The 25334-nt window shown below is 37.4% G+C and overlaps 1 protein-coding gene across 2 annotated transcripts; it reads right to left on the minus strand.

Moving 5' to 3' along the window:
- Nucleotides 1-52: 52 nt before the first annotated feature.
- LOC137029892 (NACHT domain- and WD repeat-containing protein 1) lies at nucleotides 53-25292 on the minus strand. 2 transcript variants are annotated; one of them, XM_067399670.1, is made up of 26 exons: nucleotides 25171-25292; nucleotides 24707-24906; nucleotides 24227-24621; nucleotides 22916-23070; nucleotides 22562-22770; nucleotides 21612-21751; nucleotides 21414-21524; nucleotides 21166-21330; nucleotides 20511-20634; nucleotides 20161-20364; nucleotides 18806-19677; nucleotides 16217-16356; nucleotides 15920-16048; nucleotides 14321-14664; nucleotides 12427-12560; nucleotides 7983-8111; nucleotides 7639-7886; nucleotides 6468-6633; nucleotides 4840-5041; nucleotides 4261-4391; nucleotides 4022-4149; nucleotides 3494-3648; nucleotides 1853-2059; nucleotides 1579-1673; nucleotides 1186-1310; nucleotides 53-917 (listed from the first exon to the last, which is right to left on the minus strand). In XM_067399670.1, exons 1-26 carry the CDS (start codon nucleotides 25196-25198, stop codon nucleotides 664-666), a joined length of 5190 nt encoding a protein of 1729 aa, XP_067255771.1. In that variant the 5' UTR covers nucleotides 25199-25292; the 3' UTR covers nucleotides 53-663. The 2 variants fall into 2 exon arrangements, with proteins under 2 accessions (XP_067255771.1, XP_067255772.1); XM_067399671.1 differs by lacking the exon at nucleotides 1186-1310 and having other exon boundaries at nucleotides 733-917.
- Nucleotides 25293-25334: the final 42 nt, after the last annotated feature.

Consider the following 25334-nt stretch of genomic DNA (forward strand, 5'->3'; position numbering starts at 1 on the left):
GAAAGCTCTAAAATAAATCAGTAATTACAAAGGAAATGAAAAAATGTCATCAGCTACTTTTATTTGTCTTGATAAGGCAAACTCCTTATAAAGAATGAGTAAAGCAGGAAGTGTTTTGCTCATCATTCATGTGACAGAAATGCAGGAAGTGAAAATTTGACTCATGCTCACCATGCATGACAGCTACAGAAGATGAGTCTGTTTTAGCATGTCTTACTATACACTTGAAACTGGACTGTCAAAGTATGCACACATGTTATTACATCTGTTCTGTTTATATACATACATCTGAAGTTCAGGAAAATACTGAGATAATGTAAAGTGAGAACACAGGCTTGTTGAGATTTGTTTTATCATAAACCTCTGGATCTCATGACTCTTCTAAGGGTAAGACGGGGAAGTTCTGTAAATTCATAGTATGTGGAAAAACAAGCACTGGAAATGCTGATCGGAATACCTCACATTTCTCATGAAGACAGAAGTCACATGTCTACCTTTCACACTGTGCTTTTTTCCAAATGTACGAGTAAAATTTTCCCTTAAATCCATAAGATCAATACAAAGTGAATGCCAGAGATTATAACGCCCCATATTTCCATTCAGACTGAATTCAGTCTGAAACTATATTATACAATACATTTAATTGGCCCAATGCTCTTCCAATCAGTTCTTGTTTGTTTCTTCATCGTCTTCACTACTGCTGGATTCCCCAAACAGGTCTTTCCCACAAGCAGAGCTGGATTTTGTGTGTGCATTTTGTTGGCTGACCGTCATGGTGATTAGAGTAGAAATGTCACTAAAGCCCAAAAGCAATGTGCCGTTGTCGGGTCCAAGTAGAGAGATGGTCTGGATCTTAGAGTCAGGTGTGAAGACAGACAACAGCGTCCCATTGTCCAGGTCCCACATGCTCACCGCATCTGTTGAACAAATCATTTAAAGTATTGAAATATAAGGCATGGTCGCAAATGTTGGCATTTTTTTCAGAATTGTGGAAAAAAAAAAAATCTCTTTCTAGTGTCTCAAACTTAAACACAGAAAAAAAATGTTTAATCCTATTGTGAAGATGTAAAAATCCTATCCAATCCTCTCGCCACCAAACTAGACTACCAAAGTTTGAATCTTTTTCTTGACCTAGATTAGCATCAAGAGCAAGCCAAAACAAGTATGATCAAAGGTCTACTGTACCTGATAATAAAAAAGCTTTTGATTGTCCTTCAGTGATAAAGAGCAAGCTGGACCAGTTAAGATTTAAACTTCCGTAACCAGAGATGGTTTTATGTTTCCTCCGGAAGGGCTCCCATACTTTCAGCCTGTGTTTTAGCAAAGAAAAATAAGTTTTTCTTTTTCTAAAGAAAACCAATGATAAATGCAACAATAACCAATGTTCTTTTATTTTAAGAGCTGCATGTATGTAAACACTGAAATAGACTACGCACACTAAATGTCTGACATAAGTGTGCATTAGAAACTTCTTTCAAAAACATTAAAAAATCCAAACTTTTGACTGGTAGTGTATATTAAAAAAAGCTATGATACAGATGAACAGGTTTTGAACATTGCGACTGGAGTGCCACATACTTGTTGAATCCTGAAATGCCGAAAACCACTCTGCAGGCATCGCTGCTTATAGCGATGCAACAGATTCCAGGTTCATTTTTCAATCTCTTCCGCACCTTTATGGTTAAAAGGAATATTCAGCTTACAGAATCTCACAGCAAATACTTATTAAATGAAAAGATTTTACCGTTGGACCTTAAGTTAGCAATGTGTCCACTTTAATTTGAATAAAGAAAACACAGCTGAAAAGAAAGTAAGATTATTAAACAGATTGGCCCCTGATGATTAAGCATACCCTGCCCTGTTGTGTGTCCCAGAGGGTGAGGTATGGAGCATGTTGGGCTTCACTGTAGTTAGAGACCACCAAGTACCCTCCTGTGTGAGTGATTGCAGCAGTACGGAGGCTCAAAAGGGACCAACGGTCCTCAAGGGTGTGCAAATGCTCCTCAGAAACCACACTGAAGACGTTGAGATGATGGGCAAAATATGAGCATATGACCACCTGAAGTGATAAACAGAGAAAAGTGAGAGAAGAAGACAGATTCAAAGATGGAAAACCAACAAACAACACTGTTTATTCGACACTGATATTGCTTTGTACATCCATAACAGTTATATTAATATATTTTCATTATCTTAGTGTATTATGTATATGCTACATATTTGTATTTAATTGAGCTATATAGGCGGTTTTCTGTATTGTACACTGTAACGAGGTCAGTAGACGTGGGAAGAAGGAGGCGGGAACCGGCGAACATTCAACAAAACTTTAATCTCAAAATAAACAAAACGAAAGTAATGCCGGCAGACCCTCGCAGACGTCTGCCGGCCACACAAACATAATAAACCATAAAATAAAGTCCAGGCCTGGTCCTCTCTCGTCCTTCATGGTAGTCGCTCCTCCTTTTATGCTCCCGGAGCTCCTCCGTGAGGGACTCAAGGCCGGTGCGCCTCCCAGGTGAAGCTCATTAACCCTCACGGCCCTCGCCCGCCCTGGTCGCCACATACACTTTTTTTCTCTTTCTCTCTGTCTTTTCCGTTTTGTGCCTAATAACATCAGGCAAAAGGGATTGCTGATGAAAACTTTCTTTAACTTTAAATTTACATTTTTAACATTCACCTTTGTTTGAGTGTTAATTGATGTACATTGTCCCTTTTTTAATGAACGGATGGACAAAACGATAGACAGAACGATAAACGATAGAACGAACAAACAAAAGAATGATAGATAGACAGAATGATAGATAGATCAATAGAACGATAGATCGGTAGAACGATATATTAGAACAATAGATCAATAGAAAGATAGATCGATAGAACGATATAGAATGAACGATAGATAGAACAACGATAGAATGATAGTAGAACAAGAATGATAGATAAAATGAATGATAGAATGATAGATAGAACGAACAAATGAAAGATCGATAGAACGACAGATCGATAGAATGATAGATAGAATGAACGATAGAATGATAGAACGATAGATATAGATAGAACAGTTTGATAGATTGATAGAATGACAGATAGAACAGAACGATAGATAGAATGAATGACAGAACGAACGATAGGTAGAGATAGAACGAACGAACAATAGATCGATAGCAAGATAGAATGAATGACAGAACGAACGATAGATAGAATGAACGACAGAACGATAGATAGAACGAACGATAGAATGAGGGAATGATAGATAAAACAAATGATAGAACGATAGAACGAACGATAGAACGAATGATAGAACGAGAGAATGATAGAGCGATAGAACGAACGAACGAACGAACGAACGATAGAACGATAGATAGATAGATAGATAAAACTAATGATAGATAGATGTGTACCTTGAATGCAAGATAAAAGCATCTGACATAATGCATAAATGTAAATGTATTTCATAATTCAGTTTAGTGTATTGGTGGCTTGGTTGTCTCTCTACCCGCTCATCTCCACTGAGAAGATACTGGTCTATAGAGTTGAACTTCTCTCTTTCGAGGCGCTGCTGTTCATCTTTTTCTCTTTTGACCTCACGCTCCTGTCGCCTCCTTTTTGCTGTCTGGGTTTCGGTGCGCCTGTCCCATGGCATCACTAGACCTGTGCAACAAGTTCAAAATTTAAAGGGATAGTTCACCCAAAAATGAAAATTCTGTCATCATTTACTCACACTGGTTTACATCGGTAATCAAACAATTGATAGACCTCACTGAATTCCATGGTATTTTTTTCTATAATATGAAAGACAATGGGGCCTGTATGGTTACTGACATTCTTCAAAATATCTTCTTTTGTGTTCAGCAGAGGAAAGAAATTCATACAGGTTTGGAACAAATTGAGGGTGAGTATAAATTCTGGGTGAACTATCCCTATAAGAATGTATCTTTTATGTTGAATATATTGTGGGACTGAGATGTTGTATAAATGCACTGGTAAACACAAGCATCACAAGGTTAATGTACTGTTTTAATACCTGTCTTCTCTTTTGAGGATATAATCTGTGAATCTCTGTCCATGCTGGAGAGCAGGGTTTCTTTGTAGGATGTCTTGATACGTCCTTTAATATAGCCAGAATCCAGATCCCACAATATCAGATGATCCCTACATACCATATCCAAGCAACCCCATGATTATTACTCAAGCTAGACTAAGCAATACAGTAATTTTCTGTTTCTGCTGAAAGAGGAAGTGACAAATTGTTGGTGTTCTTACCGTGTTTCTGAAAGGCCCAACAGAATTTCACCCTCCAAGAGCCTATAGTCTTGCCAAGGACAGGGCACGATGAACAGTCCAGTCTGTTTCTTAATATAGCTCTTTTTAAGAAGGTCATACACCAGCAATGTCTACAAAATATACAGAAAAACACTTTATTTTACAGTGTCCTTATTACACACTAAATGTAGTTAGTGTAGTAATAACAATACATTATGCATAATTACGTGCAACTAATTCTAATCCAAAGAGCATGCAGAACACGAAATGCAATAAATGCTGTCATGTTATCTTGCATTCGGATGCTGGTGTTTGTGAACGCAATCATGTGGGATGCTTATGGAAGGAAATTACCAAATCATTCTGATGACTTTGACTCAGACATTTCAGAATGATCAAACTAATATTTGAGATGCTGTGCAATGAAACTGATCCCAAAATGGACCAAAATGACCATTGAGGATGATCAGTCTATAAACAGATTCGATTTTAGGTGACAGATCTCAGGACAGGGGTTTCAGATCAGCATAACTGTAAGTCCTGTATAAAATCTTCAGCCTGTGTAGTGCACAAAAGTACCTGGTAGACAGATGTAGGTGCATCAGTGAAGTTGGTGGTACCGCGGTCAGACAGTATATAGAGTTTCAGGTCTCGTACCAGAGCAATGTCTGAACTTGAGAACAGACCGTGCTCCACTTGCACAGGATGGCCCTTGAATCGAGTCCGTGCCACATTCCATATTCTCACAGTACCGGGACGAGTGCTTCGACATACCACATACCTGATTCAGAGGGAAATTGTAAAACTTCACACCAAAAACAGTACATATAACATATAGATTCGTGGCATTTAGGTATAAAATATTTAGGCCTAAATTTAAGATTTATGTATTTAAATTGCATATAAAATTCATAAACATAAACTAATAAACTTAAACTTAAAGTGATGCAAATCTGTCAGTCATACATAAATGAAACTGGTAAGAAAAAGGTTTTTAGTGTGCAAAATTTTATTAACCATTTACATATATTTGTTTTTATTTAAATAATCATTTTCAAAATGCATTCATCAGAGTAAGCATACAGTATATCTGTTTATACTGAAAAGAATGTAAAAAGTATGAATATGGTTAAAATATAGCTAGCTGTAGAACAAGCTGTTAAAGTAGTACTGTTAAAGAAATCTATCCCATTTAATTTATGCATGACTGACCAATACGTAAGCAATAAGATACGAGAGGCAGTGCTGTATCGTGAATAAGTCACGGCTGAAGGGCGCTGTTAGGCATGATGCGAAGCGGAGTAAGCCGTGACTTATTCACGATACAGCACGAGCCTCAAGTACTTTATTGCTTTTGTAAAACGGTTACCACACAATACAAATATTAAAAGCCAAAAATATGTTTTAATGCAGCTTTCATGAAGTAAACTTTCACTAAAAGCCTTCCTTACGCCAGATAAAATAGTCTCTGACTGTGAACAGCAACAGAAGTTACATTATTACACCATTAGATGGCGACAAAGACTGTCTTTATGAGTGTGTCAGTCAGTAGCGAAGACTTTTACATTGAAAAGACTGAGTTGTTGTGCATACAGAACAAGATGCAACTGACAAATGCTTTGACTAGTGCTGTCAGTCACGGGAAAACCCCTAAATGTTAAAAGGACAGGATAATACATCGGATATTTAAATAAAATTTTTTATTATGAACACTGACCTGAAGGAAAATGCTAAATCTGAATGCAGGTAATAAACTAGCTCACTCGACCTTTTTCTCACAATACTCTTCTACATAATGCAGTAATCTTCAATGAACAATATCAATTGAGAACATACAGTTTACGTTGCTAAGAGTGGTTGCTAAGGGTGTTGGGTAGTGATACACAGAACCGTTGAGTTAAGCGATTATAGCTGTGTTTTATTGTGAGTACATGACTCTTGACCACATGACTATTGACCAATCAGAATCAAGGACAGGAACTAACCGTTTTATAAATATGCATCACAGTAACTTTATTAGTTTGCCATGATAAAACTTCACTAGGTGGTCTGTACAACAACAGTAAGTGTGGCTTTCATAGTTGCATTATGCACAGAAAAAAGGCTACAAATGTCTGTTCCTGAAATAGGTCTCCTGCTGGCTCATTGTTTTTTTATAGTTATAAACTGTGGCCATATGTATGCGAGCTCTTCGGTGGACTTTGTACCTAGGATATCTCTGCATGGTTACAATCTCCGCTGTGCCATCACTGTGAGCTTTGTGCACGTTGTATGTGAGCGTTTGATCATTTATCCTGGATCCCAGGTTCCACATGCGCAAGAATTGCTCCCCGGCACAAAACCCCACACAGTACTGCAGATCAGAACACACACCTACAACATGGTGAAGAAAAAGTGACAGATACGGACAAATAAATGTCACTGCTTACAGATGAATTTAAAAAAAAAATACATAAACAATAAACATGACTAAAACTGTTAAATGTGTCACGTGTCTCAAAGCAGTAAAAGAGCTTTTAAAGCATAATGCTGTTTGCTTTAGAGGAATGATTTGTCTTAATTGCATGTGTTAATTGCACATGAGCTATTAGAGTAAATATATTTATGAAGTGTATCTACTGAAAACATGTCACAGTCATAGAGAAGTGGCCAAAAGCGATGTTCAGAGCGGATATTTGTTTTTAATAACATGGCAAGTTCAATTAAACCATCAAAATATGAGGATATTTGTTAAATATTTTAAATATGAGGGAAGAACAAAACACTAAACTTGATTAAAGTGCGTATCTGACAAAATTATTTGGCAAAAAAGCAAACTACAGCTACAGGTTTTATTTTACTGTAGAAAAAGCATACATTGAATACAATATAATCAGTTATCATTAATATTTCGCTTTATTGTTTTTGCATGTGTTGATCATTTCTTTGATTGATAGCCTAGCCAAAAATTGTTTCTGCACAATCTGACATGTTTCATTGTGTTATCACAAATAAAATAATTGACTCCAAGCATTGTGCATACAAAATCTTTAACAAATGTTTAATAATATTTGAATAAAGGGTGAAGATGTCAATTTTCTTAGGCCAGACATCACTTTCTACTGTATTTCACCATAAAAACCAAAGACAAAAAGCAAGAATTAAGCCTATTTTAGGATAATTTATATATATATATATATATATATATATATATATATATATATATATATATATATATATATATATATATATATATATATATATAAATTGTTTAGTATTTAAATAATATATCAGTTTTTTGTGCATTACAGTAATAAGACTGAACTCAAACCATGTGTGTTTGTTTTGACAAAAGAGTCATAATGCTGGCTATAATATTCAAAAGGTTTATTGACTAACCATAAACCAGCAGGCCTGGAAACCGTGCAATGTGTTTATGATCTTCAGTCTCAAGGTTCCAGATAATAATCTCTGTGGTGGCGCTATGCGGGATGGGACAAAAGGCCACAATGTGGGACCCGCCCCCTGCAATAGTGACCTGGGAAATGTAGTCCTGACTGCAGCCCAAGATCGAGCGCAGGTACTGGAAGGATGCTGTACTGAATAGTTCAATATGAATGATTTCACTGTGTCTTTTATAGGGGTATCTGTAAAAATCAAAGAGACAGATATAATGTATATTAAAGTCTCACGGATGCACCTTTGTAATTTTCTCGTTTGGGTGAATTATTATTTTACATTACCTGCAAAAGAGTAGTAAATACTGAGAGCTGATCTCTACAGCTTGTATAGATGCTGCAGGGTGCTGAGCTTTCAAAGTGGAGGACACAATTCCACCTTTTGCATTGAATATTGCCGCTTCTCCTCCATCCCTATAAAATTAGAATTGAAGCAAGAAAGAAACAAGAAATAGCATGAAAGTGTGGCTCAGTGTGGCAGGACTATTAGCAGTCTAGCAACACTTGAGTTGCCACAGCACTTCACAACATTGAAACAAGTCCACCTGGTTTTCTCTTGCTTTCACTTCAGTACTGTAGGTGTATTTGTTCTTTACACATCATGGCTCATGCATAACAATAGTATATATATATATATATATATATATATATATATATATATATATATATATTGCAATGTTTGCTCCTTCAATAATAATTAAAATATATATACACGGTACCATTCAAAAGTTTTGTGTCAGTAAGACTTTTTTTTTAAAGAAATTAATACTTTTATTTAAATTGCAATAATATTTGACTATATTCCTGTTTTACTGTAATTGCCTTGATGAGCATAAGAGACTTTTTTTTTAAATTACCATCCTCACTTTTGAATTGTATTAACATGTGACATGAGTAAAAGTGCTTTGCTTCAATAGAGTTGTGCAGGGATGACATATTTTTGTAGACCAAAACCTGGAAACGAGTTCGTATTTTAGAACTTTCGGATCCATCGTCCTGAAGTCAATGGGATTTTTTGAATGGATTTTTGGTTAAATGCTTAAAAAAGATCTGTGGTGAACACAAGCTCAAGATAATTTCAAGTTTTATTCTACCATATAAAATACATCAGTAAAACCCTCTTGTGATTTAAAAAAAAAAAGATTTTACTTGTCTTGTAAAAGGTGGCTGCTAACAAGTGGCTAGTTTGTCAGGGACATTAAACGTCATCAGCCGAATGGGTAAACTCATCTACTCCCTACTCTTTCACAGCCTCTTTGTGTTTCTAATCACACTCTTGCAAACAACTATAACTCTAACTTTCAGGGAAAATGTTGTCCGAAGCTTGGTGATGGTGACGTTAAAGTTGTGCGACTGTGGTATTGTCAGTTTATAGACTTCTTTTAGCTTTTTCCATCCGCAGATTGAATTTAGGCTTAAAATTCATAAAAGTTGTGTTCATATTTGAACATTATCACGATTATCATGATGAAAAAAACATGTAAGTATCATAAGCCTTTGTTTGGCACAGACCTTATTTTCTGCAATAATCCAAAAACCAACTGAAAAATCCTATTGGTTTTTTGTTGAGGGAACCAGGATGCTGCAAACTCCAGGTGGGCCTAAAAAATACATCATCCCTGCATCACTCTATTGCGCACAAGCTGTATATTTGCTGTTGAGCCCAAAATAGATTTAAACAGTCCCATCTTTTAATAACAGCTTCTTAATCAAAACCTGTATTACATTACTGCATGTTCACAAAATAATCTGCACTTAAATCGGCTAGAGAAATGTCAAGTTCAGACTGAAATGATCAGGGACAGTTAAAAATGAACTTCAGCCACTTCCTCCAAAAGGTGCGGTCAATGCTACACTTTTCATTCCACTGACTGGCATTCAAACGCATGCAAATGCAGGGACCAGAAATGCAAGATCATGCAGAGAAGTTTCGGACTTCTCTGTGTTCCAAAGTTCAAGTTTGGTGAACTTGACCTGCGAATTTGTATCACGAGAAGACATGTGACCAGTAGAAGATCGATAAGTCAAGGCAACACCTCTTAGCTGATTTAAAAGAGTGCAAACTTTTTCAGTAGCCCCTCACTGCGTAACACACGAGATCCAGAGGGCGGAGATGGGTAGTTTAAGGGATATGTAAAGTGGGAAGAGTTGGATCCAGATCCAGGGGGTGGAGACAGGTAGGTTTAGGGATATGTAAAGTGGAAAGAGTTGGATTCAGATCCAGGGGTGGAGACCGGTAGGTCTAGGGATATGTAAAGTGGGAAGAGTTGGATCCAGATCCAGGGGTGGAGATGGGTAGGTTTAGATCCAGGGGGTGGAGACAGGAAGGTTTAGGGATATGTAAAGTGGGAAGAGTTGGATCCAGATCCAGGGGGGTGGAGACGTGTAGGTTAAGGGATATGTAAAGTGGGAAGAGTTGGATCCAGATCCAGGGGGGTGGAGACGTGTAGGTTAAGGGATATGTAAAGTGGGAAGAGTTGGATCCAGATCCAGGGGGTGGAGACAGGTAGGTTAAGGGAAATGTAAAGTGGGAAGAGTTGGATCCAGATCCAGGGGGTGGAGACAGGTAGGTTAAGGGATATGTAAAGTGGGAAGAGTTGGATCCAGATCCAGGGGTGGAGATGGGTAGGTTTAGATCCAGGGGGTGGAGACAGGAAGGTTTAGGGATATGTAAAGTGGGAAGAGTTGGATCCAAATCCAGGGGGGTGGAGACGGGTAGGTTAAGGGATATGTAAAGTGGGAAGAGTTGGATCCAGATCCAGGGGGTGGAGACAGGTAGGTTAAGGGATATGTAAAGTGGGAAGAGTTGGATCCAGATCCAGGGGGTGGAGACAGGTAGGTTTAGGGATATGCAAAGTGGGAAGAGTTGGATTCAGATCCAGGGGGTGGAGACCGGTAGGTTTAGGGATATGTAAAGTGGGAAGAGTTGGATCCAGATCCAGGGGGTGGAGACAGGTAGGTTTAGGGATATGTAAAGTGGGAAGAGTTGGATTCAGATCCAGGGGGTGGAGACCGGTAGGTTTAGGGATATGAAAAGTGGGAAGAGTTGGATCCAGATCCAGGGGGTGGAGACAGGTAGGTTTAGGGATATGTAAAGTGGGAAGAGTTGGATCCAGATCCAGGGGGTGGAGACAGGTAGGTTTAGGGATATGTAAAGTGGGAAGAGTTGGATCCAGATCCAGGGGTGGAGATGGGTAGGTTTAGAACCAGGGGGTGGAGACAGGTAGGTTTAGGGATTTGTAAAGTGGGAAGAGTTGGATCCAGATCCAGGGGTGGAGATGGGTAGGTTTAGAACCAGGGGGTGGAGACAGGTAGGTTTAGGGATATGTAAAGTGGGAAGAGTTGGATCCAGATCCAGGGGGTGGAGACAGGTAGGTTTAGGGATATGTAAAGTGGGAAGAGTTGGATCCAGATCCAGGGGGTGGAGACGGGTAGGTTTAGGGATATGTAAAGTGGGAGGAGTTGGATCCAGATCCAGGGGGTGGAGACGGGTAGGTTTAAGGATAATCAAAGGAGTTGGATCTAGCGTTCTGCAGTATGGACCATCTCAACTTTTTTGTATTAAAGAGGAGTAGATTGTTATGTAATTATTTTTACATTTTGGATTTATTATTATTTGTTATATGTTGAATTTGTGGTTTTTTTTTAAAAGACGCTACAGAGTGTGACGGTATATTATGACCGTTACAGTGTAGAAATCTTGTGTCTAGAAAGTCTATTGTGACCACAACTTAAAATTGAGATCCTTAGGAGGAGAAGTGGCATGTGCCACATACATCTGGAACCAGAATAAATTTTGGCAAACTTTCCCACATCTTTATCTTACCATTACTTCTTTCTGAATACACAACAGGAGTCATTGAAGTGTAAATGTGTTCATCTATCTGCGGTCAGAAAGCTGCTGAAGTATGACAAAGCCATTTTGCAGCTTAGTTTCAATATCAGGCAATTTTAAGCTGGGGAGGAAGTTTTGGGTTCTGGTGGTATTTTTTCACAGTAGAATGAACTATTTTATCACAAAGTATTTGATTCCTTATGACATGACCCCTTTTATAGCTACTGCCATTTTAGGAGCTTTTTAGCCACTTTTTGACAGAGACAGTAGAGGACATAGGAAATCATTAGGGAGGGGAAAAAAGAAAAAGGTATTGGGACACATCACGGGTCATATTCTGACCTTTTGTTCCTCATATGAATGTTGCATGTGTCCATAGCTCTAACAACAACTGTTCAAACTCTGTCTGTTTCATATTACTAGTCAACACAGTTGTGTGTGTATGTGCATGCATGTGCAACAATGTTGCTTTTAACTTAATAACAGTAAAAGCAAAGGTTCATTACTCCCTTCAATCATCTCTGTTGGAAAATCCATGCTTCTTAATAGTGTAATGAAATACGAGAAAGATAAACAGCTTCTGGGAAAGCCTTTACACATTTTTTTTTTAGCTACAGAGTTACATGAAACCATTGATGAGAAAGGTAATCAGTAATGCAAACACACGCATACACTCGAGCTGCGCGAGAAGCAGATTCTTAAATAATACATTGTGCGATCAGACAATATAAATCAGTCCGGGAACAGCGGTATTGTTTTCACACATGGCTGGAAATTGGATATGTAATGTATTATAATGTAAGAACGCATTTTGTTATTTAAGAACAAAATACTGTGATGGTTAATTAATCTGAATGTGCATCATGCGTTTGTGTGCAGTAATATACTAATTACCTGTAGGCGAAGAGAACAAAGTCTTTAACAGAGTGACGAGAGACTAAGATGGACTGGTCTTTGTGGATGGGCTCAAACTCAAGGGTGAGGTTCACACAACACAACAGCGAACAGGACACCACAAGATCAAACACCTAGGAACATAATAAAAGAGAAAAAATGAGTGGAAGTTAGATATGAACCGATAACTGGTCATTTGCTCTTATCAATGACTGTTAAATGGCTATTCTCTAAGTTACCTTACCACATGCTTTATAGCTGATTCGATTTTATTTCATAATCAACTAATTTTGCAACATTGTCACTGTTATTGAACTGAACATCAACATTATAATCTTCTGTAGAGCTGCTTATTTCATAACTGAACTCATTTCCTAATTTATGAACTTTACAGTTATTGATCTGACTGATTCATCATTATTTTCCCATTTCTCCCTGTGACTCTGCTTTGAAACAATCGGTATTGTATATAGCGCTATAAATGTGACTTGACTTGACATACACAATAAAAAACTGTAAATGTAGTATGTAAAATATTGTCAAATTTATGTTTTTTGCAAGTAAAATCTATGAAACACTAGGACATTTCCAGGCGTCCTTATTTGTGACATCACGCTTATATTTTATTTAAATAATTTTGCCTCTTTACATAATTTGTTACATTTTCTGCTTTTAAATTCATGTTTATTTTATTATGTTGGTGTAGTGTGTTACTTTGAAGGTGTTATGTCTTTGTGTGTATGACCCTGTGCACCTTCTATATATGTGTAATGGCCATGTTTTATGTACAGGCTACTTTAAAATGAACTCCTATTCATTACTTTATTCATCATGTAGTTATCAGTACATTTTAAACGTGCAGTAAGTGATTTCTGAGAAGTGCTGTTGAAAGTGGATTGGACTGAGCAGCACAACACTCTTGTAGCCAATCAGCAGTAGGGGGCGTGTCCACTCATGAGTGAGGAGGAGAGAGAGTGAGCAAGAGGGAGATTTGAAGAAAGACTGTTGAAAGAGAGATGGCTGAGAGACATTACAAAAGAGAAAAGATCAGAGGAATATCACTGGAAAAAGAAGGGTTACAATCAGGCAAGAGCTTTAGGTCCCGCATTAATAATATAAAATCTTACTAGCGCTGGAGAGACCTAAGCAGGAAGACCTGAGAATTGATGCCAAGGTTGCGTTGTTTCTGCTCCATTTGTGAGTAACATTGGTTTTGCCATGTTTTACAGAACCAAGATATGCTGTTGTTGTAATGTTAACTACAGTAACAGCACAATTTTTAGTATAATTTTTTTCTGGTGTGCTGCTGGAGACTAACAAGCAACTATATACTCTTGTGTACTGTATGTTCAATTTTTGTTCTTCCTTCTTGATTGTTTGTCATCTCCACTTTATTTTTCGTGAAGTATTATTTTGCTTTCACTATAATAAAGAGACATCCACTCTATATTGCGTGTTTGTACATTGTGGGGGCGGAACAATGAAGGGAGGGATGTGTTTGTTTGGGTTGATTTCATATATCAACTGTGTTTTTCAGAACTCACTTACTGCACCTTTAAGCAGGGTTGCCTGGTCCTAGAAAAATTTCCAGCCCTAAACTTACTCAAAACCAACCCAAAAGGAGTGAAAACTGACCCAATTTTTCCGTCTCCAATCACGGTTTTTGCCCTAAAAGCCGATTTTGGCAGTTTAAAAAGATTGGAATATTAACATTATATCTTTCTAATGACATATATAGCTATATGTTGGGAAAAATACAGACACAAATATGCCATTCTGTAATAAATGAAACATTTTCATTGTATTTTTTTTACAATTAATTTCTGGCAACCACACCGGAAGTTTTTTTTTACGTAAATTTAACAGGTTATTTTTCCAGTGTCCAAGGTCTCACCTTAACCATGTGACTTCCATCATAAAAAACCACCAGCAACCGTCCATCACAGGCAGATGTGACAACAGGAACATCCAAAGACTCTTTCTCCATGTACAGCACCTTCCCAGTATCCACCTCTCTCACCTGCAGGCAGTGGCCCATCTGTAGGACAAGCACACTGTCATCTAGACAGAGGGTGAGGGAGTCGGCAGCCCAGTCTGCTGCAGATCCATGAGCCCTCGGTAAGGACCTAACGGGCCTTGTTTGCTCATCCAGACGCCACATATTCAACATTCCATCAGAGGAACAGGAAACGATGTGATGCCGACCATGAGCCAGGGCTGTCACAACACTCATATGACCTAGTTAGATATGGGTCAGGGTGTTAAGAACAGTTCATTCAGTCATTATGTGATAAAGAATCTTATTTTAGAGTTAAATGTTTTGGTTATAAACCACTAGATTATAGAGCTGTTCACTTAGTTTGTAGGCCAATCCAGTAGGCCAACTAATTCACTGTGGACTAGGTTCCGTCTGGAGTTTCCTATGGGTTTTCAGAGTGACAGCTTTTGGTGGTTGAAATGATTTCAATAGACTTGTTCTGTAACATTCAGTAAGTTCCACACAGCCAAACCTCAAACATGAATTTTGAAACCACTGTGCATGTTAAAAATCCAACTTGCTAACAAGTTGCTACACAAGAACTACAACAGCTGTGTGCTTAATTCCACGTGACACATCATTAATTCGTCAAACCACATAAACTCACTTCCCTCTTCTGCGTGCAAAAAGAGGGCAATAGTGTTGCCGCTATTTGAATAAATACATATTAGCAATCCATGTATTTAAGAATTGCAAGAAGTAAAAAAAAAAAAATGAAGGAATAAAAATAAAATAAGGTAGCTTATAATAAAAAAGTGAATCTCTGGCATCATCTGAGATGAGATTTGTAGAGTTTCACCCCTCATAACACTCTTTTTGTTGTTTTTGAAGAATTAAGTCATATGTAGTGTTATTTTATTATGTATGTACTATAGTATTTATTAATATTTTTAATTAGCTTTTATTTTTACATTTTAATTTGAGTATTTTTAGTAATTTAGTAATTTTTTATATTATATTATATTTTATTTTTCTATTTAGCTTTAATTTCTTGTTATTTAAGTTAGTTGCCAACGCAACCATTCTAATATACGTTGAAGTTTTGAATCTAATATTTATATTTTATTTAAGATTTTTTTTCAGTTACTGAAAACTATTTTTAATAGTTTATTTTTAGTTAACAATAACTATGCCCAAAACTATTGCCCACTTTTTGTGTACAGTACCAGAATGCTTCTGTATTTGGTAACTTATCAACTTGCATTTTAAAAGCATACAGTGAATTCAAAATTCACAGAACTGTGTGTAATTTATGTCTCTTCGAGTAATGTTAACCATAGACCTTAATTTACTCATAATGCCAAACCAGCATTCCAAACTCCCATAGGAAATTTCCAAGGATACCCACGACTCCAAGATTTTTCCAGGACATAGGTTAAGGCAAAATCACTGCCTGTAAGGTGATGTTGGGAAAATGAGCCCTTAAGAAGTTGTCAAGAAATGTAAAATGTGTACCTGAAAGGAGTGTGTGTACGAGTCCACCTGGAGGAAGCAGGCAGGTGTAAGAGGGCACAAGAACAGGCAAAGATGAGCTCTTGCATTGTGCTAACAGATCATGCAGAAAAGAGTATCGTCTTGGGTCACCTGGAACAACATACACTGAGATATGAGTTTTGGCTTGACATTAAAACATGTCTACAGGTGTTTTAGGTTTATGTGTGAGTGTGTGTGTGTGTGTGTGTGTGTGTGTGTGTGTGTGTGTGTGTGTGTGTGTGTGTGTGTGTGTGTGTGTGTGTGTGTGTGTGTGTGTACCTGAAGCAACAGGTTTATCTTGGGAAATGATCCGCTCCAAACGGCCCAAGAGTTGGGATGCCAGTTGACAAGGATCATTCAAGAGCAATGAATGAGAAAGACGCAAAACCTGACCCAACACCTTCACGTCCAGAAGCTCTCTGTAACACACACACACACACACACACACACACACACACACACACACACACACACAGAGTCTCAGCATTTTTTGAAACTTCAAAATATACAATTAGACATTTGAGCTGACGTTAATCCCCATAATATTAAAAAAGCTATTTTTAAAATGTATTTAATTATTTATTTATATATTTTATTGTTGTATATTTATTTTTAGATAAAACAATTATACTAATATTGTCAAAGAATATATATATATATATATATATATATATATATATATATATATATATATATATATATATTTTTTTTTTTTTTTTTTTTATGTGTGAGTTGCACTTTATGTCAAAATTTTATGAAGCGTTCAAGTTTTCCTGGGAAGTTTGTATTTATGAGTTAGGAAGTTGTGTTTAAAACGTCAGGTGCATTCAAGTCACTTTCGGAAGACCATGATGGCTGTGTACCTTCTCTTAAAGGTGCCCTAGATTAAAATGAATAGATGAATAACAAGAGTTCAGTACATGGAAATGATATACAGTGAGTCTCAAACCCCATTGTTTCCTCCTTCTTATATAAATCTCATTTGTTTAAAAGACCTCCGAAGAACAGGCGAATCTCAACATAATACCGACTGTTATGTAACAGTCGGGATCATTAATATGTACGCCCCCAATATTTGCATATGCCAGCTCATGTTCCCAACATTATGACAGCCATTTGACAAGGGCAGCCAGTATTAACGTCTGGATCTGTGCCAGTATTAACAGCTGAATCATCAGACTAGGTAAGCAAGCAAGAACAACAGTGAAAAATGGCAGATGGAGCAATAATAACTGACATGATCCATGATTACATGATATTTTTAGTGATATTTGTAAATTGTCTTTCTAAATGTTTCGTTAGCATGTTGCTAATGTACTGTTAAATGTGGTTAAAGTTACCATCATTTCTTACTGTATTCACGGAGACAAGAGCCGTTGTTATTTTCATTTTTAAACACATGCAGTCTGTATAATTCATAAACACAACTTCATTCTTTATAAATCTCTCCAACAGTGTGTAATGTTAGCTTTAGCCACGGAGCACCATCAAACTCATTCAGAATCAAATGTAAACATCCAAATAAACACTGTACTTACGCGATTAGACATGCTGCATGACGAACACTTTGTAAAGATCCATTTTGAAGGTTATATTAGCTGTGTGAACTTTTTTTATGTTTTTTTATGTTAAAGCAAGCGCGAGCTCTTGGGGCATTAGAATTAAAGGGGCCGAACACCCTGAATCGGTGCATTTATAATGATGCCCCAAAATAGGCAGTTAAAAAAATTAATTTAAAAAAAACTATGGGGTATTTTGAGCTGAAACTTCACAGACACATTCAGGGGACTCCTTAGACTTACATTACATCTTTTAAAAACATGTTCTTCGGCACCTTTAACTCTACTTCTAGAAATGAAGAACAATTCATGTGCATCAGGTGTGTTTTGCTTTTTTATGTTTATAATTAATTATGAAGCCACTGTAAACTTTATTAATATATATTATTATATTGTTGTATAATTACAATGCCATCATATTTTGTGCAGGCAATTTGCTTATTTTGTTGTAAACAAAAAAGCCTGACAATATCACTGCTAGATACCTGCAAGTATTGTTATATTCCGTCACATTTCTCACTGACCCCAGCTACTAAAGATCAAGGCTCAAAGAAAATCCAGATATTCCCGTTAGTATTTACCACTTTATGGTATCGTTCATGTGCATTCAACTCATAAATATGATCCGACATGACATGAATGCACCATTTGACTGTTCTATCTCAATAATGGCCCTGTCCCAAATGGCACCCTGAACACTCACGGTCTTCCTACAAGTCCACACTTTCGTGACGCAACTCTCTGAAGTCTGCTACGGAGCTCACTTCAGTGCAAGCTTAGCAAAAGTGAGCATCAAGGGCGCATATCGACCACAAAGGGGGTGCTAGCGAGCTCCCTTCTGAAACCTAAAATGACAAACGTGACACCCTACAGTCTCATGAACTGAGACTCATGATTTTGAAGCCCAAAAAAGCACATCCATACATCATAAAAGTAATCCACACGGCTCCAGGGGGTTAAAAAAATCCTTCTGTAGTGAAGCGATGTGTTTTTGTAAGAAAAATATACACATTTACAACTTTTTAAACCATAATAACCAGCTCTTCTGCAGTAAGTCTACTTACTGTGGAAGCGCAACCTCTAATGCGACACATGACGTATTGACAAACGTGGATGCTTAGAGGATAGAGCAAAATCATGGGATAATTTTCATTTTTGGGTGATCTATCCTTTAAAGGACATGCACATGTGGCAGCCAATTGTAAGTCCACAAGACCAAAGCGCATATGAAGTGTGCCATTTGGGACAGGACCATAACCAAACACATATGCCTGCAAAACACACTTGTTTGGTGATCATATCGTCGTACTTATCCGGTATGACAGCAGCTTTAAGGTCCTCCTCGACATGATGGACGGACAGACCCCACAGTTTATGCAGCAGGAACTCGTAGTTAAACAGACATTGAGTGAGTAAGGGAATAATTTGCCCTGAATGGATGTAATGATACGGCAAACAGCGGAGTTTGCGCAAATTGAATTCATAGCACCTCCTTCCCTTCTCCTTCCTGATCCAAGCTAGCGGCTGAAAAACTTGGCTATTCGGGACGTTCCCGTTAAAGTAATCTGCAAAGTCTGCATGAACAGCTTTTATTGAGTCTTCGTTTGGTGAGTATCGCTGCAGGATGACGTAGCCGAACTCTGCATGAGTCCAGCGCAGCACCCATGTGCCGTCACTTTCCACTTCCTTAACGTAATCCTTCAGAATGTGCAGCAGTCGTGCCACAAACACATAAGGCACTGGGGAGTATTCGGAAACAGGAAGTGTCTGATGATGCAAAACAGCCATCTCACGTGTGACATTATCATCGCGTCCCAAAAGCACTAAAAGTTCCTCCTCGGTCACGCCAGAACAGGACAGCGATATAAGCAAAACCATACGTCGCACCAAACACGGCCCATGCTCTCGCTCCAAACTAACAAGGATGCTCATGAAAAGTTGGTTTGGATCCGTAGAGATGTTCAGACTCTCTTTTGGTGTAAATGAACTCCATTGCCTGGTCTCAGAATAGGCTAAATTGAGATAGAGAGGGGATGGACAGGATAGACAGGACTGGAATAAAAGGCTCCACTGGTTTTCAGTTAGTTGGCGATAATCTGAAGCTAGCCTGGAAGCCAGTCCTGATGCGATCTCCTGATGGTCAAGAGCAGGTAGGGACAGGACAGTGACCTTAACCTGGGACTGAAAGAGATGAAGAGAAAAGAAATTCAAACTGAAAACCATTGCTTTGATTATCATATTCACTAATGATCAGTGAATGTCTAGAGTAGAAATTCCCATTGCTTTACTAACTTGTATGATTTAAATAAAAGAATATTTATTTTTATATTATTATAAAATAATATTCAAAAAAAAAATTTAGAACTTAAATTTAGAACTTTGTTTAAATTTAACTGCACCACACTAGGCCTCATTCAGAACTACACTACTGGACAAAAACATATTTTTAAGACTGTCTTTGGTACACTGCAGTTTTAAGGAGAAAATACTCAGCAATGATGTTGACTGAAAACATGAAAACGTGCAAATTTTCAGTCAACATCATTCACATAGAAACAACACTGAAAACTTGATTTTCACCACAGGGGGTCTTTAAAAAAAATTACCGACCCCAAACTTTTGAATGATAGTGTACTGTAAGTCCTCTATGAGCCATCTGCTCACCTGTAGAATCTGAGCACATTTAGACTGTGTGCCGGCAGACAGGACAGTGAAGACGTTTGGCAGTAGAATATTATTAAGCCAGGAAAGGTCAGCCTCATGTTCCTCACTCAGATTATCCAGACCATCCAGCACCAGGGTCAAGGGCCGGTCTTCTGTCACCATCCCCAACAACGAGCACAGCTCACTGGACAACTCTGACAGTGACTGTGAGGAAAAAACATAGACTGTATTTCATAGTGCAACACTATCTGTGTGATAGATATGAGATAAGCAATCTCATAATATCGTGTATCCATTACGGTGTAAAAGACCTTATGAATTTTTGATTGATCTTTAAAGTGTTTACGTACCTCAGATATCTCTGTTTTGAGGCTATAGATGTTGGCTATCTGCAGACACAGGGTCTGTAGGAGCAGACGCACGTTTCTGCTGTCAGATGTCAGACCCACAAAGCAGGTCAGCGCTCCGCCATCCCTAAGAATTAACCACAATAATCCAGATTAAGCAGTATAGTCCACTATTAAGCAGTATAGCTATGAACATTACTACTATTATTAATAAAATTAGCATTAAATTAATTTTTAAATAAGGATTTTATTACTATTAGAATGTTAAAGCACATCAGATCCACATTATTTATACTTACATTTTTGTTCAAAAGTTTGGGGTCAGTAAGTTTTTTTTTAAGAAATTAATATTTTTATTAATGATAATAATGTCAGCATATAAAAATGATTTCAGAATGATCATGTGACATTGAGGACTGGAGTACTGATGCTGAAAAATCAGCTTTGCATCACAGGAATAAACTATATTTTAAAATATACTTAAAAAGAAAACTTTTTTTTAAATTGTAATAATATTTCATAATATTACTGTATATTTGATCAAATAAATGCAGCCTTAGTGAGACATCTTACAAAATCTTACAGACTTTAAACTTTTGAGCAGTAGTGTATTTTTTAAAACGACTTGTTTAAACTCAGATTCCCTTTGTTTGCCTACCCAGATATCCAAGTAGGTATGAGTTGTGCCAGTTTGGCGAGTGTCGTGCTCTTTCCAGACCCCAGATCCCCCAGTAAGAGCACAGCATTCTGGGAGGACAGTGGTGCTTGAAGCGCATGCTTCACTTCCATCAGGAAGTCCTGCCTGAACACATAGCCCTGTGCTCTAACAAGGAAAAAGAAAGAATATTTATGTTGGAATTCAAACAGTCAAACAAAATTCAATCATGTTTAAAATCTGTGACTTACAGTGTTCTCCCAAATCTGACATGACGCTGAATCTCTTCTTCAACTCTAAGTTTGGAAACCTCTTTCCTCTGCGTGTCGAAGGAGCCTTTAGCTTGACGGACCTGCATAAGTCTGAAGCAACACTTTGAGAACAACTTGACAGACAGTGATAAAGTAAAGTGAGATGACAGGAACAGAAGGACGAATGTGTCATCTTACCTGTTGAGGGATGCAGTGACCGTGCGCTGGAAGTGTGAGCAGAGCCGTTCAACATAGAACTGATGAGATCTGTTGTGTTTGGCACTCAGACCTTTCCTTCCCCAGCTGACGTTTGTCTCATGGATATTAGTGTGTCGCAGCTTGACAATAATAAAAATACATTTTTTTTTTACATTTTTCACGTTTACAACAATGTTTTATACATTCAGATTTACATATAAGGTAGAATAATTATGCAATACTACCATATGACTAATTTTCAAATATCTCTGAAAGGATTTAAAAAAAAAGACAGATAGACAGATAAACAGATGATAGATAGATAGATAGATAGATAGATAGATAGATAGATAGATAGATAGATAGATAGATAAACATAGATAAATAAACATAAAAGACAGACATATATGTTGTTAGATAGATAGATAGATAGATAGATAAACATAAAAAGACAGATATATATGTTGTTTAAATAGATAGATAGATAGATAGATAGATAGATAGATAGATAGATAGATAGATAGATAGATAGATAGATAGATAGATAGATAGATAGATAGATAGATAGATAGATAGATAGATAGATAGATAGATAGATAGATAGATAAACATAAAAAGACAGATATATATGTTGTTTAAATAGATAGATAGATAGATAGATAGATAGATAGATAGATAGATAGATAGATAGATAGATAGATAGATAGATAGATAGATAGATAGATAGATAGATAGATAGATAGATAGATAGATAGATAGATAGATAGATAGATAGATAGATAAACATAAAAGACAGACAGATATATGTTGTTAAATAGATAGATAGATAGATAGATAGATAGATAGATAGATAGATAGATAGATAGATAGATAGATAGATAGATAGATAGATAGATAGATAGATAGATAGATAGATAGATAGATAGATAGATAGATAGATAGATAGATACCTTGAGGTGGATGTTGCGTATAAAGCGCTGCTGAGCTTGATGTAAGGTTTGGTTGATTTCAGGTCTTCCTTTGTGTAGGTCTATAAACTGTGATGCGTATTCATTTTTCAGGTTGTACAGAAGGTCAGTGATGATCCTCTTATAACAGTGACTGTACTCCTCTGGTGGCTGTTTCCCTCCGAGACCCTGTTCCACTTCCCAGTCCAACACTGAAACATATGCAACATTTGGATTAGTGATTTCAATTAGGCTTCTTTACATCCATTTTCAGGACTGAATCAAGTAAGACGAGTGCAGGCTTTATTTGCATCTGACACAAAACTTCTATTCAACTTTATTATGTCTGCAAAACACCTGTTTTAAGCAGATGGCAGGTAGCTTCTTCTCCAATGGCCTCAGGTCCAGACCGCCACAGCACGTTCCACAGTTTCACACAGGAAGAGCGCCATGCCTTCCTTCCCAGCTTCCTGCGGTGCCCATCCCGGCTGAGGAAGTCAGGGTGATGTTTGCTATTATAAAATAAAAGGAAAAAGCTTGATGAAAAACAAAAGGCATCTAAATAAAATGATCCCTAGGGAGAAATCAGAGAGGACGACTGGCCAAGTTGCCATGAAATGAAAGTTGTGATAGTCTTTTCTTCCCTATTGTGATGAATATCAAAGTAAAATAGCTTCTCGGACAAGAAAACAATGTAAGGCGGGACTTGATTTTGACCATCAGGAATTGATTGGATTGTTGTTATTTGCTATTGCTGTTGCTATTGTCCCGTATTCAGAGAAGAGAAAAGATATTGCTATGAGAGGAAGGGTAAGTTAAAGCGGACCTACTATGCTTTTTTCATTTTCAGCTTTATTTAGTGTGTAATGTTGCTGTTTGAGCATAAAAAAAGTTTTGCAAAGTTACAAAGCACAAAGTCACTCCAAAGATAGTTGTTCTCTATATCAGTGCGCACTGTTTCTGAACTCCCTGAAATGCCTCCATTGTAGTCTTGAGTCTTCCTCCAGGAACGAACACGACACTATATTCCTTATTTAAATAATGTCCACCCAAGGAATTCACAAAATAAATAAATAAAACTCAAAAAGGTTGACCAATCAATCACAACACACTGATCCAGCTGACCAATCAAAGCACATTGCACGTTTTGGAAGGAGGGGCTTCATAGAGACAGTAACTAAACAGAGCGTTACTGACAGACTGGGAAGAGAGGTGCTGCAACTATGTCAAATATGTGAAAAATAATGTGTTTTTTGAACATTCAAATATGAAAACGTATTCAAGTAGACCCCAAAAACAAAATCAAGACTTTGTAATGCAGACTTTGATGCAATTAGACATGACAACTGCATCAGTACAAGTTGTATTGTGTCTACCATCACTATTCTCTGCCATGGGAACCAAACAAAGAGAGTTGCATATATCTATTGAAAGCTCAGTAACAATAGTAGCAATTATCCATTGTTTTCAACTTGTTCAGCAAGTGCTTCCTGATTCATAGAAATAAATATATCAGTGACTTGTGCTGTTCATTTTCAATAAATTGAACTGGAACTGATGAAACTATATGTTTTCACTATTTTAGTTTTGCAAGTAATATACAATAGAGTCAGACTGAAAAGATACTTATGTGATATGCAGGATTACGTCACTAAGGCATACACTTACCTGACAGGAAGCAAGCGGTACACAGCAGGAATTGTGTTTTTATCCAGCTTATACCATGTCTGCAAGAGAGTCGAATCCTGGTCATAGTCAAGCCAGCTTCTGGCCAGCTGTGTCTCGTCTCCATCTGACATGGAACTGCTGGAGATGGAGTTCTCACTCATGACGGCAGAACTTTGCGAAGGTTCCTTCTCCTCGGATAAAATAGGTTCCTTATCAAGGACAAAACTCCTACTGTCACCAGTGCCAATACTGGTTTGTGACTCAACAGCCATCTCTGACTGTCTCCTGGACAGCTTCTTCTTGCTTCTCTCTACCAATTTTAAAATTGCTTCAAAATCTGCTTGGGGAATGGTATTGGGCAGTGACCGCATCTCATGCTTCTGTCCAGTGAACACCTACAAGACAAGGAAAAAGACTCAATTTTCCAACATGAGACTCTCTTGGAATGTAAATAAACTATGTACAATTAATTAATCTTACAAAAAAGTTTGGCCCCTCGGTCTCCTGACAACGCCTAAGTGTCTCCATGTGCATCTCTGCCAAATCATGATGGTCTGAAACAGGATCTCCGACTCCTGCACGCAGGTCTATCATCCTGAAATCATATCCTCTCTGCTTACAGTGTAGATACAGCCGAGGATACACGCTCTCCATCAGTGCACTGCGCTCTGGGACGGTATCTACACACAGAATAATGATGATAATAATAAGAATCAGCATATTAGAATGATTTCTGAAGGACCATGTGACACTGAAGACTGGAGTAATGATGCTGAAAATACAGCTTTACCGTCACAGGAATAAATTACATTTGGAAATATATTAAAATAAAAAGTTGTAATATTTCACAATCACAATATTACTGTATTTACTGTCTTTTTGATAGCCTTGGAGAGACTTCAATAACATTAAAAAAATCTTACAGACACCAATTTATTTTATACCTTTATATCCACCACACAGATAGATCATGAATCTCCTCTGTTTAAAATGCAACGATGAAATACTTTCATCATACAAGGTGTTTGGAGAAGAATGATGTTGCAGATTTGGATCTCTTTGTTTGTTGTCAATATCAGCAGCTCTAAATGGTCCATCAGAGAGGGAT

Source organism: Chanodichthys erythropterus, chromosome 11 (assembly GCF_024489055.1).
Source record: "Chanodichthys erythropterus isolate Z2021 chromosome 11, ASM2448905v1, whole genome shotgun sequence".
NCBI classification, from domain to species: Eukaryota; Metazoa; Chordata; class Actinopteri; order Cypriniformes; family Xenocyprididae; genus Chanodichthys; species Chanodichthys erythropterus.